Consider the following 19,056-nt stretch of genomic DNA (forward strand, 5'->3'; position numbering starts at 1 on the left):
GGAAGAGCTGAGAGGGTTGGGAGTGGAAGAAATCACTTTTAACAAGTTAATTGGTGCAGCAGAGGATAATACGGGGAGAGGCACGGTGATCAGGTTTATGAAAGAAACTGGGTTATGGGATAGACTGTAAATGAACGAGAGTAACAGAAGGGGGCGGTAATGCAACTATTTGGATGCCAACCGCCATAAAACCCCATGAAGAAGAAGAAGAACGTCACATCCGGTTTTAGGTTGGAAGTTGGAGGAGGGAAAGAAAACACAACAAAAACATTTTCGTTTCACAATGCCGAAGGGCTGCTGTGTTACTTTTTGCAAAACTAATGCAACTAAAAACCCTGAATTAAAATTTATACTTTTGCCATCGAAATTAACACAACCCGTTAGAAGGACAAAGTGGCTGCAAGCCATCAGCCGAAAGGATCATTCTGGCCGCCTGTGGAACCCTAGCACACAATATGTTTACGTCTGCAGTCTCCACTTTATTACCGGTAAGTTACTTACTTTGTGAACGCAAAGGGACCGTACCTATGTTCCCTCAGCTCTATGTTCCCTCAGCCTACGACAACCTACCTCCTCCCTCACCCTAACCCTAACCTCCCCCGGGGCAGACACCTAAACCTAACCGCAACCCTCTCCCGACCCGCAGCGCACCCCCGGGGCAGACACCTAAACCTAACCGCAACCCTCTCCCGACCCGCAGCGCACCCCCGGGGCAGACACCTAAACCTAACCGCAACCCTCTCCCGACCCGCAGCGCACCTCGGGGCTGAGGGAACATAGGGCTGAGGGAACATAGGTATGACCCCAACGCGAACATTGCAGTTTGCTTCTTGTTTTCGTACCTGTATGAGTGGTGACAAATGGAACCTTAAAGGACCACTTCTGACTTCACCAGTCACCACCACACATTTATCTTCATATAATTGGTCCGACTCCTAATAAACTAAATGTTCATGATGAAATGCCACAACAGTGGGCAGGCTTTTATTCTTGAAAAGTTGAAATGCGAAAATGGAAGCCATCCTTCTCACAATAATAAAAATCTAAATGTAAAAAAACCCATCTTGTTCTGTCTGTAACGATGATGTCACTGGTGGACGGGTTTCTGAACTGGCCACAGCCCTCTATATGAGACTTAGTAGAAAATAATTCTGGTATTTTACCCTGAGCATTTGAAAAGTGGTGTAGTGGTCCTACTCTGATGAATGGTGAACCCTAGCCCTCCAAGCAGGACCCAATGCTACTGAAGTTTCTGACTTTTTGACGACACAGAGCATGGGGTCCTGTTCCAGCAGTACCATGCCACCTGGTACGCAGACATACATAAAACATAAACAACGTGTTTATGGCCTGTCTGCGCTCTTTGACGACATTTTTTCGTGTGAGGGTTTCTGAATATGTGAAGTATAAGTACCCATACATACCGCTGCGAATATCTCCTGTGGCGCGGAAGCCGTTAAGTATTTTTAATCTATGTTTGACCGATTTGGAAGCTTGGATTAATCTCTTCCTGCCTTGTTTATTGACACCTCATTGTACCGCCTATCTGGCTAGCTAGTGGCGCTATATCTATGACGGAGCAGATCAGAGGCAGGGACGTAGCTAGGGTGGCCACCTGCAAGACCTCAGAAAGGAGGACACTTTTGCGGGGCTCGCTCCCCCGACCCCCCCCCTCCCAGATCCCCCCCCCCCCCCCCCCCCCCCATATATTAATATTATTACTACTACTATTGCACCTGATTTTCACCACCATCATCTCCAGCATTATGTCCACAGAGAACATATATTTGCTAATTAAATTAACCTTTTTAAATTATAGGGTACCACAAAGGCCATTCATTTTATAATCAATTTATTTTATTTCATGTTTAGATATGTTTTATGTTTAATCTCTTTCTTGTGGGTTTTTTTATACAGTTTTATGGTCATCGGTGTGGGACATAGAATGATGCCAGTAGCCTATATGTTCACACAGCCTCCCTTTCTTTATGATGTCGAGTTCCTTGCTCCATTGCTCATTAAATGTAGTTTTTCATTTCGGCATATTTGGTTTGTTTATCTCTGCATTAACTATACTAAAGTGATTGTGAGAGCACAACAAACATACCGACCATCCCACTGGCAGTGTTGCCAGGTTTTGGAAGAGAACCAAGCAACCATGTCTATGAAAACAAGCCCAAAAGAAGCCTGACTAGGCTTAGTAGCCTATTATATAAAACAAGCCCAAAGTCGCTTATAATTAAGCAGACATGGCAACACTCTGAACGTCTCCACTAGCCTCTCTCTTTTTAAGACAGTGTGGCCGGCTCGCTGCGGAGGCGGAGCTGAGCAGCGCTGCGGAGATTTTAATACCCAGGCAGACGACGTAAATGACAGACTATGACAGTAAATGACACAAGCACTGTATATCACAAAAAAACGGACAATTATGTGTCCGGCCAGAGGTTGAGGTGGGAGGAGGACAGGTGGGTCTAAAACCGGACTGTCCGGCGTGAAACCGGACGTCTGGCCACCCTAGACGTAGCCGCACAAGCCAACCGCACACCGGGAGGCGGTACAATAAACGGTAAACAAACAAGAAGAAATAAAGCGACCAAATCGGTCAAACAAAGATTAAAAATACTTAACGGCTTCCGCGCCACAGGAGATATTCGCAGCGGGATGTATAGGTACTTAAAGTTCACAGATTCAGAAGCCCTCAAAGGAAAACAGGCCGTCAAACGGCGCAGATACGATGTTACGGAGCATATTTATGTCCGCGTTCCAAAATTCCCATACGAAAATATAGTTATGAACAGCGACCCTACATAAAACTCATCCAAATTTCAGAAAAGCTTTATGGAGGGTTCCGAGAGGGGCTAGGTGAACCCTTATTGCTTTATGGTGTCGTCCACAGTTAACAGTTTTTGTATTGAGTTGTGCTTGTATTTGTACTTTAGGTGAGTATTTCCAATTTGCAGTACCTTTTACTTCTACTCCACTACATCTCAGAGGCAAATATTGTATATTACTGTACTTTTACTCCACTACAATTATTTGAAAACAGTTACTTTGTAGATTGTGATTTTTATTACAACACATACATACATTAACCACTTTAGCCCAATATACATTTCGGTCATTTTAAAATAGCAGATCTACAAGCTCACAATGCATCGCAATGCGACACATTGTCACTTCCATACTTTACTTGTAAGGGAGCATTTCTACATTGCAGTATTGATACTTTTACTTTAGTAAAGAACTTGAGTACTTTTTCCACCACTGTTTCCTTCCATTTTATAATCCATAGTTTACATGAGAAAAAATTAAGGGAAGCTTTATTTTCTGCGCACAATCAATGTATTTATTTAGCAAGCTTTCGGTCTACTGACCACCTTCAGGCATAATCCATAGTTTACAAAATAACACAAAATGAATTGGCCACTGATGATTTCACTGTGTGTAGATAGCCGCATGCTACGTACTTAGATGCTAGTGATGGCGTCCTAGTTGCTTGCGGCAACTGTGTAGCTCCCTCCCTAAACATACTGCTTAAGCTCCGTATTCATTACCATGTTTTAAATTTGTCCTTCCGTAGGTTCGAAACACGAGGATGAAATGCATCCAGACTACATACCCTCGCTGTTCCCCAATAGACGAACAGCATCAACAGCATCTGCAGCATCAAGAGTTAAAAGGGCGAACCGCAGTAGGAAACGTGAGGACGTGAAATATAGGTCTCAGTGTAAAGCTGTCATCACTCCCATAGCCCAGCAAACAATCACCCCCAAAAAAGAAGTGCCTTCTCCAGGGCATCAAGCACAACCTGAAGAATTGGCCCCTTCAGAAGCCCCAGTCGTCCCTCTTCAAGATGGTGCACGCATTTTGGAGAAACGGCTTCACGAAGAGATCTACAATTCTCCAGGGCATCAAGCACAACCTGAAGAATTGGCCCATTCAGAAGCCCCAGTCGTCCCTCTTCAAGATGGTGCACGCATTTTGGAGAAACGGCTTCACGAAGAGATCTACAATCTCAGGAGAGAGAGGGATGAGGCCAGGAAGGAGAGGGATGAATTGGCCAGGCAGGTGGAACTGCAGAGATTCTCGGCAAACTGTGTGAGAGGTGATGACACTGCATGTAAGACCATGACAGGTCTGTCATGGACACTGTTTGAGTCCCTGCATCAATTTCTGGTTCCATTCTTCATGGCAAGGGCACAAGCAAAATTCAAGATGCCAACAGAGGACCAGCTCTTTGTTACTTTGGTAAAACTGAGGCAGAACCCGTCAAACTGTTTGATGTGTCGTGTATCGGGCCTGTCAGAAACGACCTATCTCAACGTGTTCTCCCGATGGCTGGATGTAATGCACGCTAACCTGGAGTTTTTGATTGCCTGGCCTGAAAGAGAGTGTATCCAGAACACACTACCAGCTCAAGTTCTTCTGCAGTACCCAAGGCTTACTTCAATCATTGACTGCTTTGAGATTCCAATTGAACACCCAAAGAAGTTGAAGACGAGGTGAAATATTATTTTGACAATGACAATTCATGCTAGTTATTAGTTGCATTGATTTGAAACCGTTGTTTTTACTTCCCTTTTTGAGTAATACTACTGATCTTGCATATTGTGTCTTGAAAATATAGAGCCACAAACTGTATGTCCTCCCTTTGTTTAGTTCTATTTCTTTTATTTTAACATCAGTAACGTTTCGAGCCCATGCTCTTCAGTCTTCACGAGTAAAGACATATAACAGTATTACTATTTTTTTATTATTTATTTTCCAAAAACTTCTTTCTTCACAGAACAACAGTCAAGTATTTAATCGCATGCCAACCGAGTGCAGTACTGATCCCAAGCGATCCACCTGGTCGGATCACTTATCTCTCCAAAGGTTGGGGTGGGACAGAATCGGATGTTCACATTGTAAGAAACTCAGGCTTTGTGTCTAAGGACTACCACCATGCAGGAGACCAGGTAAGAATTCTGTTGTTTTTCATCTCATGTACGCTGTTGGTGATGTTCAGTTCAGTATACTGTTTATGATACAGACATTACACCTTAATGTCTATATCAGTGGTTAATTTCAACCCTTTCCATACCAACTAAAGGCCCATTATTTATTCTCCATTTGAGCCACGGGATCACCAATTGATGAGATTTAGGGCCGATTCATACTCCTATTTTAGAGCCGAATAAAAGTCGGTTCGGCGCTGTAGAGCCTACAATTTGACGTCATTTGAGGTTCGGGGGGGAGGGTTCCTAAATTCGGCTCTTCGGTGCTACTGAAAATTTCTGACGAGCCGAAATCATTTCGGCACTACAGCGCCGAAACAGTGGTAAAATAGGAGTATGAATCGGCCCTTAGCCTCTCAGACCAAAAACTTGGTCTAAAACTATTTTATCGTTGGATAACACTTTCTTTGTCCACAATTCCATGCTGTATTAATGTTGTTGGTACCATTAGGAGAGAAACAGGTCCAAACTGGTTACCAACTCTCCATTTAGCTGGGGACCACCTGGATTCCCCTCAAGGACCACTGATGGTCCCTGGACCACTGGTTGAAAACAGTATATCAACAGTATATACGGTATATAGTACTGTTGATATACTGTTTTCAACCAGCTGGTATGCTCATGCATCTTGTGTCCAAACCTCATGTGCATACTGAACGGATGGATATGCTATGTGGAAATATGTGGATATGTTTATTGTTTAGTTGGATTACCTTTGTGTCTGTCCCCTCTTTTCTTTACTTTCTTTCTGGAAAACACAATCGATGGGGCTTGCCTTGCACGTAAACAAATTGCACCCACTGTTTTACACCTGTAAACCTGTGTGATGCAACAATAAAGATGAGTTGGTGTAGTAACAGTATCTTGTGTTGTGCTGTGTTTAAGATTATTGCAGGGTTCACTGGTTTGAAGGATGAATTTGCAGTTCTTGGTGCAGAACTAATAACTCCATCTGTCACACGGGGACAAAAAGAAAATGTGGCACATTCTCGTTTGACTTCAAGCGTTGGTGAGTATTCTTACATCATTACATGTACAGTATTTTAAAGAATCACATTAGATGTCAAGTGTTTAACAAAAAGGGTACATAAGTGCAATGAGGTGCAATAAGCCATGTAGCTGTAGAAAAACAAGTGCATATCGTTGCTGTCCGGAGGAAACCTCATAACTAAAAAACTTGAGGTTTTTGATTTTTGTTTTGTCAAACCAGAACACCCTTAATGTCTGTGTTGTTTCGAAGATATTGAACCAATGGAAAGTAGTAAAAAGTGCTTTGGACAAAACCTCTTAACTCCATTGGACCCTCAAAATGTCTGCTAAAGCAACTAACTACACCACCTCTCCCCCTCTCATGGAAGTAATTGACAATATATAAAGTTACAACACCAACTTTGATTAGGCTGTATTGCTTTGTTTTAAAAAATATATGGTATTCCTAATTTCCTGAAATATGAACATTTTGGATTTGTGAGGTTTCCTCCTGACAGCAGAGATATGCTAAGTACACTTTAGCAGAAACAGTAACTAATAACATACCGTACAGTATGTGCAAGATAACAACATAACAAATGTGCACAATGTTGCAATTAGGCTTATAAATATGCAATTTGTAAGTAGTAAGCCATGGCTAAGTACACCCCCCTGGACATGGCGCAAGTATGGCGCTGGGGCTTACCCCAATTCAACCTTTGATGCTGAGTGCCAAGCAGGGACGCACTGGATCCCATAACTCCCATTTATAGAGTTTTTGCTATGATCCGGCTGGGGATGGAACCCCAACCTCCCAGTCTCACTTCAAGGCAACTTATATGTAGAAACTAGAAAAGCAAGTGCATACTATGCTACAGCCACAGCATAGACAAGTACACTTTGTTATAGTAACAGTAACTAAAGCACTAAAACAGCATTTAGTCACAGTAGTTGTTTGTCACATCAATATAACATAATGTGCAAGATAACAAATTTACAGTATAACATCATAACAAATGTGCAAGAAACTTTCATCTATTGTTGCTGGAGGTTAGAAACCACGTATCTCCATATTTTTTTAATTTTTTTTTGCCACCCCTCTTTATTTTTTTGTTATTTGCAGAGAGGATGATCGGTGTCTTGAAGAATCGGTACCACATACTGCATGGCCCAATTCCACTGCAAATGGCGAAGAGACAGGAGATGCTGTAATCGACCGCATTGTACAAGTCTGTGGGGCATTAGTCAACATTAATCAAGACAGGTAATTTATTTCCTGGGAAGAATTCCTAACTTCAGCATAAGTATGCACCTGAAATTTAAACTACAAGTCCAATTCCCCAAAAGTTGGGACATTGTGGGAAATGTGAGTAAAATAAATGTCAAAGATAAGACAATGCCACAACGTCTCTGGGCCTGAGCTCATCTGAGATGGACTGAGGCAATGCCAAAAAAGGTTTGTACAAAGTACTCATTCTGACTGTACCTTGTGTTGATTGACTGTCGCCAGGTCTCTGAAACTTCAGTGCTGCTCTGCTGCTGGGCATCCGCTCAACCCATCTCTTCCGTTTGCCGTGCCACCACTTGATGTGCTGCGGCCGTTGCAAGCTGGCAGTGCCACCACCTCTGCTGCGCCCACCTCCGATGCCCCCCTCTGCTTCCTGATGTGCCACGACTATACTGCAGCTGGCAGTGCCACCAGCAATGCCTCGCCATGTGTCCTTAGCAGAAATGTTAAAGAATTATGCTAAGGTTTACTTATTCTGTTCAGTTTCATACAACCAATGCTTATGTTTAAAATATAGATAATTTCAGTGCTTCCACAAACCATTCAACCCATCCATGTAATTAAAATGAATTGTCTAAGTTACGATAACAATGACATGATCTGTTATCATTTATACTAACTGACAGAAAATGAAACCACATAGCTACCTGTGCGCATCTTTCAGCTCTAGACGTTTGGTATAAATATGTCGTGACCAAAATGTTTGCATCACACTGACATCATTGCCGATGAGCTCCTCATCTCGTGGGACCCTGAATATCACACAGGCCTGCGGAGTCTATGTGATGATTTCGGCATATGCCCGCTAGTGCTGGGTGACTAACCTCTGCATCTGGAGTCTGGACCTGACAAATAAAATGTATGCAAATTGTACATGCAATAAGTAATATATGTTTCTGTAAATAACAGTGCTTCCTTTCAGTTTGGCCTCCACACTTTGACCACGTACTGCAAATGTGTAGTATATTTGTTATATATATATATACAATCGCTTGCAATGCAGAACAAGCATAAAATAAAACTTGATTTGGAGCATCTTGAAACTTACATGTATAACACTATCCTGTAGAATAGATGTGAAATTTAAAATATGTATGTCGTTGAAAACCTTGAAAAATAACATACTATATTATGTCGTTTTTCATGATTTCTTTTCCCATTGTCAAATCATGGAACCTTCAAAGAGATCGTTTTTTTTGTGTCAAAAACCATATCTCTGTCCCACTGAGCACATAACCAACAGACGTCTAATCGTCCATACGACGTCAAAGGCTGATAATGCGGTATAATCTGGCCATGTATTAGTCTTTACATTCTTCTCAGTTCCATATGAATTATTATGAAGTAGTCTGGAAAACACCAGCAGAGGGCTCTGTTGAGGTGAGGATTTGAGGGCAGGATAGCTCTTCAAGCCATCAAACTACTTTAACATGCTGCAGTTTGCTCCATGAGCTCAGCTGGAAATACTGAATCAAGCAACTTAAAAACTGTCTTAGGTGTTCACAAAAGCCTGAGTGTATGATAAAATGACCCAAACGTAAAGTGAAATAAACTTTTAACGGAATTAAAAATTTAAAAAAATGAATCTCCACTGTTGGCCATAGGGTTCATTCTGGAAAGCTTGTCAGTGCCACTGGTTCAGAAGAGTGAATTCTAGGCCTATACTTTTAACCCCTCTATGTTATAGTCTGGCTATTTGAAACAGTTGCAAGTTGATCTGCTATCGTTTTCTTTTCTTTTTTTTATGAAGAATGTTGAACAATATTATGTAGATCATTCATTATATGTATATCTTATCACACTAAATACCTTGATACTTTAAACTACAGTTCTATCCAAAAAAGTCCTGGTGGAGGTAGGCTACTCACAATCTTTACTACTATACTTAGCCAGCTACTACTAAAAGTATCAATACTGCAAGCTGAATAATAAATAGTGTGAATGGAGTTTCTAGGTGAAAGTATGTAGTACCAGTAGCTGCCAAAGTTTGTGCTATTGCCATTGAGAACCCAGCTAACATGTCCATCTGGGCCCAATTGGGTTTTGACATGGGCTATGGACATGGGTTCCAAGTGGGCCGTGCACCCAGTTTTCACAAAGGGCCCACCCGTGTTAGCCCATATGGGCTTACGTGGGTTTCTAACTGGATCTTAGGTGGTATCCAAATGGGCCATTTTATTTCAGAACCATGTGTGTGCCACCTGTGTTTGCCTATATGGGTTTGAACTGGGATCTGATTGGGCCTTAACACATCGTTTGCGGGGTCAGTATCTATACGTCATTTGTCAGCCGATCGCCATGTGCGTATCACGTATCTACAGTAGCCTATACGCATTTATAGCTTTTTTTTTTTTTTTAAGATATTTTTTTGCGGCTTACGCCTTTATTGATTTTTTAAGGGATAGAAAGTAGGCTGACAGGAAACGGGAGAGAGATGGGGGGATGACATGCGGTAAAGGCCGTGTCGGGTCCGGGAGTCGAACCCGCGGCACACGGCGACTGGATCACCAGTCCGGTGCCCAGACCGTTACGCTACGGCCTGGGCCCATTTATAGCTTTTTTATTGAATACTTTAGTTCATCTTTCTATGTGCCCGGACAACATAATGTATCTCCGATCACATCTTCAAAGTTCCGGGTATGTGATCCTGAAAAAAGAGAGAAAAAAAAAGCCCCCCCCCTCATGAAAAGAGGTGGCGGTCAATGGGCGGTCCGCTTCCTTTACGTGTATATGTCAGGGGATCTAAAATGGACGCGCCCATGATCTAGTGTGTGTGAATAGAAGAGTAACACTCGATTCCCCCTCCCCTCCTGTTTCTACATGGTTTCTCCCGAGGAGGTGGATGGATTTTCCGAGAACGAGAGAGAGACAGACCCCCGCCCTTTTAATGAAAAATGATGAAAAACGGCGTGCTATAGTATGCCGTACGGCATGGGCTATAGCCCATTTTCAAAAATGATGAAAAACGAGGATAAAAAAAAAAAACGATGGGCTATAACCCATCGGTGTTTTTTTTTCATTCTTTTCAAATCCTCAAAAATGATGAAAAACGGCGTGCTACAGTATGCCGTACGATATGGGCTATTAGACGAGCGTCTAAAAATGGGATAAAAATATTTTTAGTCGTCTATTTTTTTTTTTCTTACATTTTTATCCCACTTTTCTTTTCACCCAGTGCCAATTATCTAATGTAATCCTGGGCGCTACACTTCCTCTGCCAACCTGGGGGGGCAGCGGACTGACCTCATGCCTCCTTCTATGCATGAGGAGTCCAAGCTGCTTCTTTTCACCTGACAGAGGGGAATTTCCCCGGCCGGACGTAGCGCGTGGAAGGGACACGTTATTCCGACCAGTTCCTTTCCCCTCCATCAGGCGCCCCGGCTGGCCAGGGGGAGGTAGTTTTAGAGACCAGGATTACGGCATGTTTTTGTGAGGGTATCTACCCTAGGGGACACAGGGAGAACATGCAAACTCCACACAGAAAGGCCCTATCGCCAACCCCCGCCTCGGGTATGGGCACTGATGACGCGGAGGAGGGAACACGCCGCCAGTGCCCACAGTGTCCCCAGCGGGAATCAAACCCAGGAGTCAGGACCTTCTAGCTGTGAGGCGACAGCACTACCAACTGTGCCACCGTGCCCCTTAGACGTCTATTTTTTAGACGTTTTTTATCCCATTTTTAGACGCACGTCTAATAGCCGGCTATTGCTCAGTGGGATGGTCAAAAATGATGAAAAACGAGGATTAAAAAGAAATCAAAAAATCTAAAAACGATGGGCTATAACCAATCGTTTTTTTTCTTCTTTTTTTTTTATCCTCAAAAATGATGAAAAACGGCGTGCTAGAGTATGCCGTATGATATGGGCTATTAGACGAGCGTCTAAAAATGGGATAAAAAACGTATAAAAATAGACGTCTAAAACACGTCTAAAAATAGACGTCTATTTTTAGATGTTTTTTATCCTATTTTTAGACACACGTCTAATAGCCGGCTATTGCTCAGTGAGATGGTCAAAAATGATGAAAAACGAGGATTAAAAAAAATTCAAAAATTCAAAAAACGATGGGCAATGACCCATGTTTTTTCATTTTTTTCAAATCCTCAAAAATTATGAAAAACGGCGTGCTATAGTATGCCTTACGGTATGGGCTATATATATATTCAAAAATGATGAAAAACGAGGTAATTTTTTTTTCAAAATTTCAAAAAACGATGGGCTATAACCCATGTTTTTTTCATTTTTTTCCCCATTTTTTTCAAATCCTCAAAAATGATGAAATACGGCGTGCTATAGTATGCCGTATGGTATGGGCTTATAGCCCATGTTCAAAAATGATGAAAAACGAGGTTAAAAAATAAATAAAAAAACGATGGGCTATAACAAATGTTTTTTTTTTTTTTCATTTTTTTTAAATCCTCAAAAATGATGAAAAACGGCGTGCTATAGTATGCTGTACGGTATGGGCTATAGCCCATGTTCAAAAATGATGAAAAACGAGGATAAAAAAAGAAGAATCAAAATTTAAAAAAAAACATGGGTTATAGCCCATCGTTTTTTGAAATTTTGATTTTTTTTTAACCTTGTTTTTCATCATTTTCGACCATGGGTTATAGCCCATCGTTTTTTGAAAATTTGAAAGAAAATGTTAACCAATATAGCCCCTACCGTACGGCATACTATAGCACGCCGTTTTTCATCATTTTTGAGGAGAAAAAAAAAAAACATGGGTTATAGCCCATCGTTTTTTGAAATTTTGATTTTCTTTTAACCTTGTTTTTCATCATTTTCGACCATGGGCTATAGCCCCTACAGTACGGCATACTATAGCACGCCGTTTTTCATAATTTTTGAGGATTTGAAAAATAAAAAATAAAAACATGGGTTATAGTCCATCGTTTTTTTAATTTTTGATTTTTTTTTAACCTTGTTTTTCATCATTTTTGACCATGGGGTATAGCCCCTATCGTACGGCATACTATAGCACGCCGTTTTTCATCATTTTTGAGGATTTGAAAAAAAACAAACAAAAAAAACATGGGTTATAGCCCATCGTATTTTGAATTTTTGAAAAAAAATGTTAACCTTGTTTTTCATCATTTTTGACTATAAATGGTAAATGGTGCATTTATATAGCGCCTTTATCAGAGATTTATTTACAGAGATTGTGCATTACATTCACCCATTCATACACCGATGGCAGCGGAAACCATGCAAGGCACCAACTAGCACATCGGGAGCAATTAGGGGTTCAGTGTCTTGCTCAAGGACACTTCGACAGTAACTCTGGGGGAGGCCGGGTTCGAACTGGCAACCTTACGGTTACCATCCAGGCACTCTACCCCTGAGCCACCGCCGCCGACTATGGGCTATAGCCCCTATCGTACGGCATACTATAGCACGCCGTTTTTCATCATTTTTGAGGATTAAAAAAAAACAAACAAAAAAAACATGGGTTATAGCCCATCGTTTTTTGAAAATTTGAAAAAAAATGTTAACCTCGTTTTTCATCATTTTCGACCATGGGCTATAGCCCCTACCGTACGGCATACTATAGCACACTGTTTTTCATCATTTTTGAGGATTTGAAAAAAATGAAAAACAAAAAAACATGGGTTATAGCCCATCGTTTTTTGAAAATTTGAAAAAAAATGTTAACCTCGTTTTTCATCATTTTTGACCATGGGCTATAGCCCCTAACGTACGACATACTATAGCACGCCGTTTTTCATCATTTTTGAGGATTTGAAAAAACAAAACAAAAAAAAACATGGGTTATAGCCCATCGTTTTTTGAAAATTTGAAAAAAAATGTTAACCTCGTTTTTCATCATTTTCGACCATGGGCTATAGCCCCTACCGTACGGCATACTATAGCACACTGTTTTTCATCATTTTTGAGGATTTAAAAAAAAAACAACAAAAAAAATCATGTTTTTTTTTTTTTTAACCTTGTTTTTCATCATTTTTGACCATGGGCTATATAGCCCCTACCGTACGGCATACTATAGCACGCCGTTTTTCATCATTTTTGAGGATTTGAAAAAAAAACAAAAAAAAACATGGGTTATAGCCCATCGTTTTTTGAAAATTTGAAAAAAAATGTTAACCTCGTTTTTCATCATTTTTGACCATGGGCTATAGCCCCTAACGTACGACATACTATAGCACGCCGTTTTTCATCATTTTTGAGGATTTGAAAAAAAAAAACAAAAAAAAACATGGGTTATAGCCCATCGTTTTTTGAAAATTTGAAAAAAAATGTTAACCTCGTTTTTCATCATTTTCGACCATGGGCTATAGCCCCTACCGTACGGCATACTATAGCACACTGTTTTTCATCATTTTTGAGGATTTAAAAAAAAAACAACAAAAAAAATCATGTTTTTTTTTTTTTTAACCTTGTTTTTCATCATTTTTGACCATGGGCTATATAGCCCCTACCGTACGGCATACTATAGCACGCCGTTTTTCATCATTTTTGAGGATTTGAAAAAACAAAACAAAAAAAACATGGGTTATAGCCCATCGTTTTTTGAAAATTTGAAAAAAAATGTTAACCTCGTTTTTCATCATTTTCGACCATGGGCTATATAGCCCCTACCGTACGGCATACTATAGCACGCCGTTTTTCATCATTTTTGAGGATTTGAAAAAAATGAAAAAAAAAAAAAAACATGGGTTATAGCCCATCGTATTTTGAATTTTTGAAAATAAATGTTAACCTCGTTTTTCTACATTTTTGACCATGGGCTATAGCCCCTACCGTACGACATACTATAGCACGCCGTTTTTCATCATTTTTGAGGATTTGAAAAAACAAAACAAAAAAAACATGGGTTATAGCCCATCGTATTTTGAATTTTTGAAAATAAATGTTAACCTCGTTTTTCATCATTTTTGACCATGGGCTATAGCCCCTACCGTACGACATACTATAGCACGCCGTTTTTCATCATTTTTGAGGATTTGAAAAAACAAAACAAAAAAAACATGGGTTATAGCCCCTCGTTTTTGAAATTTTGAAAGTTTGAAATTTTGATTTTTTTTTTTAACCTTGTTTTTCATCATTTTTGACCATGGGCTATATAGCCCCTACCGTACGGCATACTATAGCACGCCGTTTTTCATCATTTTTGAGGATTTGAAAAAAATAAAAAAATAAAAAAACATGGGTTATAGTCCATCGTTTAATTTTTTAATTTTTTTAAACTTGTTTTTCATCATTTTTGACCATGGGCTATAGCCCCTATCGTACGGCATACTATAGCACGCCGTTTTTCATCATTTTTGAACAAAAAAAAAACAAAAAAAACATGGGTTATAGCCCATCGTTTTTTGATATTTTGAAAAAAAAAATTACCTTGTTTTTCATCATTTTTGACTATGGGCTATAACCCATACCGTACGGCATACTATAGCACGCTGTTTTTTATCATTTTTGAGGATTTGAAAAAAATGAAAAAAAAAAAAAACATGGGTTATAGCCCATCGTTTTTTTAAATTAAAAAAAAAAATGTTAACGTCGTTTTCCATCATTTTCGACCATGGGCTATAGCCCCTACCGTACGGCATACTATAGCACACTGTTTTTCATCATTTTTGAGGATTTGAAAAAAATGGAAAAAAAAAAAAAAAAACATGGGTTATAGCCCATCGTTTTTTGAAATTTTGAAAAAAAATGTTAACCTCGTTTTTCATCATTTTTGACCATGGGCTATAGCCCATGCCGTACGGCATACTATAGCACGCCGTTTTTCATCATTTTTGAGGATTTGAAAAAATGAAAAAACAAAACAAAACATGGGTTATAGCCCATCGTTTTTTGAAATTTTGAAAAAAAATGTTAACCTCGTTTTTCATCATTTTTGACCATGGGCTATAGCCCATGCCGTACGGCATACTATAGCACGCCGTTTTTCATCATTTTTGAGGATTTGAAAAAATGAAGAAAAAAACAAAACATGGGTTATAGCCCATCGTATTTTGAATTTTTTTAAATAAATGTTAACCTCGTTTTTCATCATTTTTGACCATGGGCTATAGCCCATGCCGTACGGCATACTATAGCACACCGTTTTTCATAATTTTTGAGGATTTGAAAAAAATGAAGAAAAAAAAACAAACATGGGTTATAGCCCATCGTTTTTTGAAATTTAGATTTTTTTTTAACCTTGTTTTTCATCATTTTTGAACATGGGCTATAGCCCCTACCGTACGGCATACTATAGCACGCCGTGTTTCATCATTTTTGAGGATTTGAAAAAAATGAAAAAAATAAAAAACATGGGTTATAGTCCATCGTTTATTTTTATTTTTTTTATTTTTTTTACCTTGTTTTTCATCATTTTTGACCATGGGCTATAGCCCCTATCGTACGGCATACTATAGCACGCCGTTTTTCATCATTTTTGAAAAAACAAAAACAAAAAAAACATCGTTTTTTGAAATTTTGAAAAAAAAAGTTAACCTCCTTTTTCATCATTTTTGACTATAAATGGTAAATGGTGCATTTATATAGCGCCTTTATCAGAGATTTATTTACAGAGATTGTGCATTACATTCACCCATTCATACACCGATGGCAGCGGAAACCATGCAAGGCACCAACTAGCACATCGGGAGCAATTAGGGGTTCAGTGTCTTGCTCAAGGACACTTCGACAGTAACTCTGGGGGAGCCCGGGTTCGAACTGGCAACCTTGCGGTTACCATCCAGGCACTCTACCCCTGAGCCACCGCCTCCGCCGCCGACTATGGGCTATAGCCCCTATCGTACGGCATACTATAGCACGCCGTTTTTCATCATTTTTGAGGATTTGAAAAAAATGGAAAAAAAACCAAAAAACATGGGTTATAGCCCATCGGTTTTTTTTTTTTTTTAACCTTGTTTTTCATCATTTTTGACCATGGGCTATAGCCCCTACCGTACGGCATGCCGTTTTTCATCATTTTTGAGGATTTGAAAAAAATGAAAAATAAATAAAATATGGCCCATCGTTTTTTGAAATTTTGATTTTTTTTTAACCTTGTTTTTCATCATTTTTGACTATTGGCTATAGCCCATACCGTACCGTACGGCATACTGTAGCACGCCGTTTTTCATCATTTTTGAGGATTTGAAAAAAATGAAAAAAAAATGAAAAAAACATGGGTTATAGCCCATCGTTTTTTAGATTTTTAGATTTTCTTTTTTATCCTCGTTTTTCATAATTTTTGACCATCCCACTGAGCAATAGCCGGCTATTAGACGTGCGTCTAAAAATGGGATAAAAAACGTCTAAAAATAGACGTCTAAAAATAGACGTCTAAAACTCGTCTATTCTTAGACGTGTTTTAGACGTCTATTTTTAGACGTTTTTTATCCCATTTTTAGAAGCACGTCTAATAGCTGGCTATTGCACGTGCGTCTAAAAATGGGATGGAAAAAGTCTAAAAATAGATGTCGAAAAACGTCTAAAAATAGACGTCTAAAACACGTCTATTCTTAGACGTGTTTTAGACGTCTATTTTTATACGTTTTTTATCCCATTTTTAGACGCTCGTCTAATAGCCCATATCATACGGCATACTGTAGCACGCCGTTTTTCATAATTTTTTTAGGATAAAAAAAAAAAAATGAAAAAAAATGATGGGTTATAGCCCATCGTTTTTTGAATTTTTGAAAAAAAAATAATCCTCGTTTTTCATCATTTTGGACCATGGGCTATAGCCCATATCGTACGGCATACTATAGCACGCCGTTTTTCATCATTTTTGAGGATTTGAAAGTAATGAAAAAAAAAAAAAAAGATGGGTTATAGCCCATCGTTTCTTTGATTTTTTCTTTTCTTTTTTTTAATCCTCGTTTTTCATCATTTTTGACCATCCCACTGAGCAATAGCCGGCTATTAGATGTGCGTCTAAAAATGGGATAAAAAACGTATAAAAATAGACGTCTAAAAAACGTCTAAAAATAGACGTCTAAAACACGTCTATTCTTAGACGTGTTTTAGACGTCTATTTTTAGACGTTTTTTATCCATATAATAGGTCCTTGCAGTATTATGAATTTACTCGGAGAGACCTGGTCCTGGTGTGATCATTCCGCCATCTTTATTATCGAACTACCTGCCTCCCCGCAGGGGGCAGTCTTATCTATCACAACATCTCCCCTCTCAAAAAAAACAAAAAACAAAAACTGTAACTGTAGTGTAACAATAGAGTCATCAACTTTGGGAGAAAAGAACAAGCACTCATAATCAATGCATCAAACAGTACAACTTCTTATTTCTTTCTTTCTTCTTTCTTTTCTCGCAGATGACGTCCCCGGGCAGTCTCTATGACGTATGAGCGTGGTGTCCCAGCCACATCCTTGATCACAGCTGGGCTCCATCTCCCCGTGTCATAGTCCTTCACCCTCACAGAGTCACCTTTGTGCAGAGGAGGCAGATCTTTTGCTGTCCCGTCGTAGTGTAGTTTTTGCCTTCGTTTCTGTGTGTCAATTGTCTCCCGAATGTCTTGTGTCGTTTTGTGTATCATGGGTAGGAGCTTTTCGGTGGTGCATGGAATGAGTGCCTTCAGTCTTCTGCTCATCAGCATTTGAGCAGGAGAGCCACAGCTGCCTATGGGGGTATTGCGGTATTCAAGGAACCCTATGTGTGGGTCAGAACCCTCCATGTGAGCTTTCTCCAGTATGCGTTTAACGATCTGAACACTCTTCTCCACTAGGCCGTTGGCTTGAGGGTGCCTCGGTGACACTGTGGTGTGCTTGAAGCCCCACTCTCTGCTGAATCTCTTGTACTCCTGTGTGTACTGGGGTCCGTTGTCGCTTTTTACGAGATCGGGAACGCCATGTCTCGCCAGTATGGTCTTTGTCTTCCGAATCACTGTCGCTGCCCTGGTGTCCGGCAGCTGTTCAACTTCCCAGTATCTGGAATAGTAATCCACTATTATCAGGAAATCATGACCATGCCATGCAAACAGGTCAGTCCCTAGAATTTGCCACGGGCGTTCTGGTGTCTCATGAGGCATCAGTGTCTCCTTTTGCTGTGCATTTCTGAGCGTGAGACAGACGCTGCATTTAGATACAACACCCTCAATGTCCTTACTCATTCCCGGCCAGAACAGGAGCTCTCTTGCTCTGAGCTTACACTTTTCTATGCCAAAATGTCCAGCATGTATTGCCTTCAGCATATCCTTTTGCAGCTGTTGTGGTATTATGATCTTGTCACCTTTCATCATTAGTCCTCTCACTTCACAGAGTTCATCTCTGTAGTTCCAGAATTGTCTGATTTTGACAGGGACCTCCTTTATGCTCTCTGGCCATCCATGTTTCACTATTGTTTTCAAAGTTGCCAATGTGTCATCTCTCTGTGTTTCGCTGCGTATTGTGTCCATTTTGTCATCGCTGACAGGCATTTGACTGACAATGAGATGAATTTGGGCATCCATGTCTCGTTCCAGCTTGTCATCTGGGTCCGAGTCATCGTCTGTAACCTTGAGAAACGCTCTAGACAATGCGTCAGCCACATACATTTCTTTCCCTGGTGTGTGGTTCACCGTCAGTTGGTATGGTTGTAGTTTAAGAAGCAACCTCTGTATCCTCGGAGAGGTGTTTCCTATTGGCTTCTTGAATATGGACACCAGTGGTTTGTGATCAGTTTCAATCTCCGTCTCCTTGCCATATATGAATTGATGAAACTTTTGACATCCAAAGACAATAGCAAGTGTTTCTTTTTCTATTTGGGCGTAGTTGATTTGTGTCTTGGTTAGTGCCTTGGATGCATATGCAACCGCTGCTCCATTCTGTAGTAGGACAGCACCT

The 19,056-nt window shown here is 40.1% G+C and overlaps 1 protein-coding gene across 1 annotated transcript; it reads left to right on the forward strand.

Annotated features, from left to right (window-relative positions):
• Positions 1–287: 287 nt before the first annotated feature.
• Positions 288–8,218, forward strand: LOC310853355 (uncharacterized protein). Its single transcript, XM_083757667.1, has 6 exons — positions 288–488; positions 3,581–4,502; positions 4,787–4,958; positions 5,883–6,006; positions 7,090–7,230; positions 7,477–8,218. The coding sequence occupies exons 2-5, from the start codon at positions 3,601–3,603 to the stop codon at positions 7,176–7,178; spliced, it is 1,287 nt and encodes a 428-aa protein (XP_083613793.1). The 5' UTR covers positions 288–488; positions 3,581–3,600; the 3' UTR covers positions 7,179–7,230; positions 7,477–8,218.
• The last annotated feature ends 10,838 nt before the right edge of the window (positions 8,219–19,056 follow it).

This window comes from Protomyctophum parallelum, assembly GCF_964188405.1.
Source record: "Protomyctophum parallelum genome assembly, chromosome: 22".
NCBI lineage: Eukaryota > Metazoa > Chordata > Actinopteri > Myctophiformes > Myctophidae > Protomyctophum > Protomyctophum parallelum.

Bases quoted from the DNA above. Each gene is read 5' to 3' on its own strand.
- LOC310853355 (XM_083757667.1), top strand. From the start codon at position 3,601: ATGCATCCAGACTACATACCCTCGCTGTTCCCCAATAGACGAACAGCA. The intron at 4,959-5,882 runs GTAAGAATTCTG...GCTGTGTTTAAG, and splicing joins ACCACCATGCAGGAGACCAG to ATTATTGCAGGGTTCACTGG. The intron at 6,007-7,089 runs GTGAGTATTCTT...TGTTATTTGCAG, and splicing joins TCGTTTGACTTCAAGCGTTG to AGAGGATGATCGGTGTCTTG.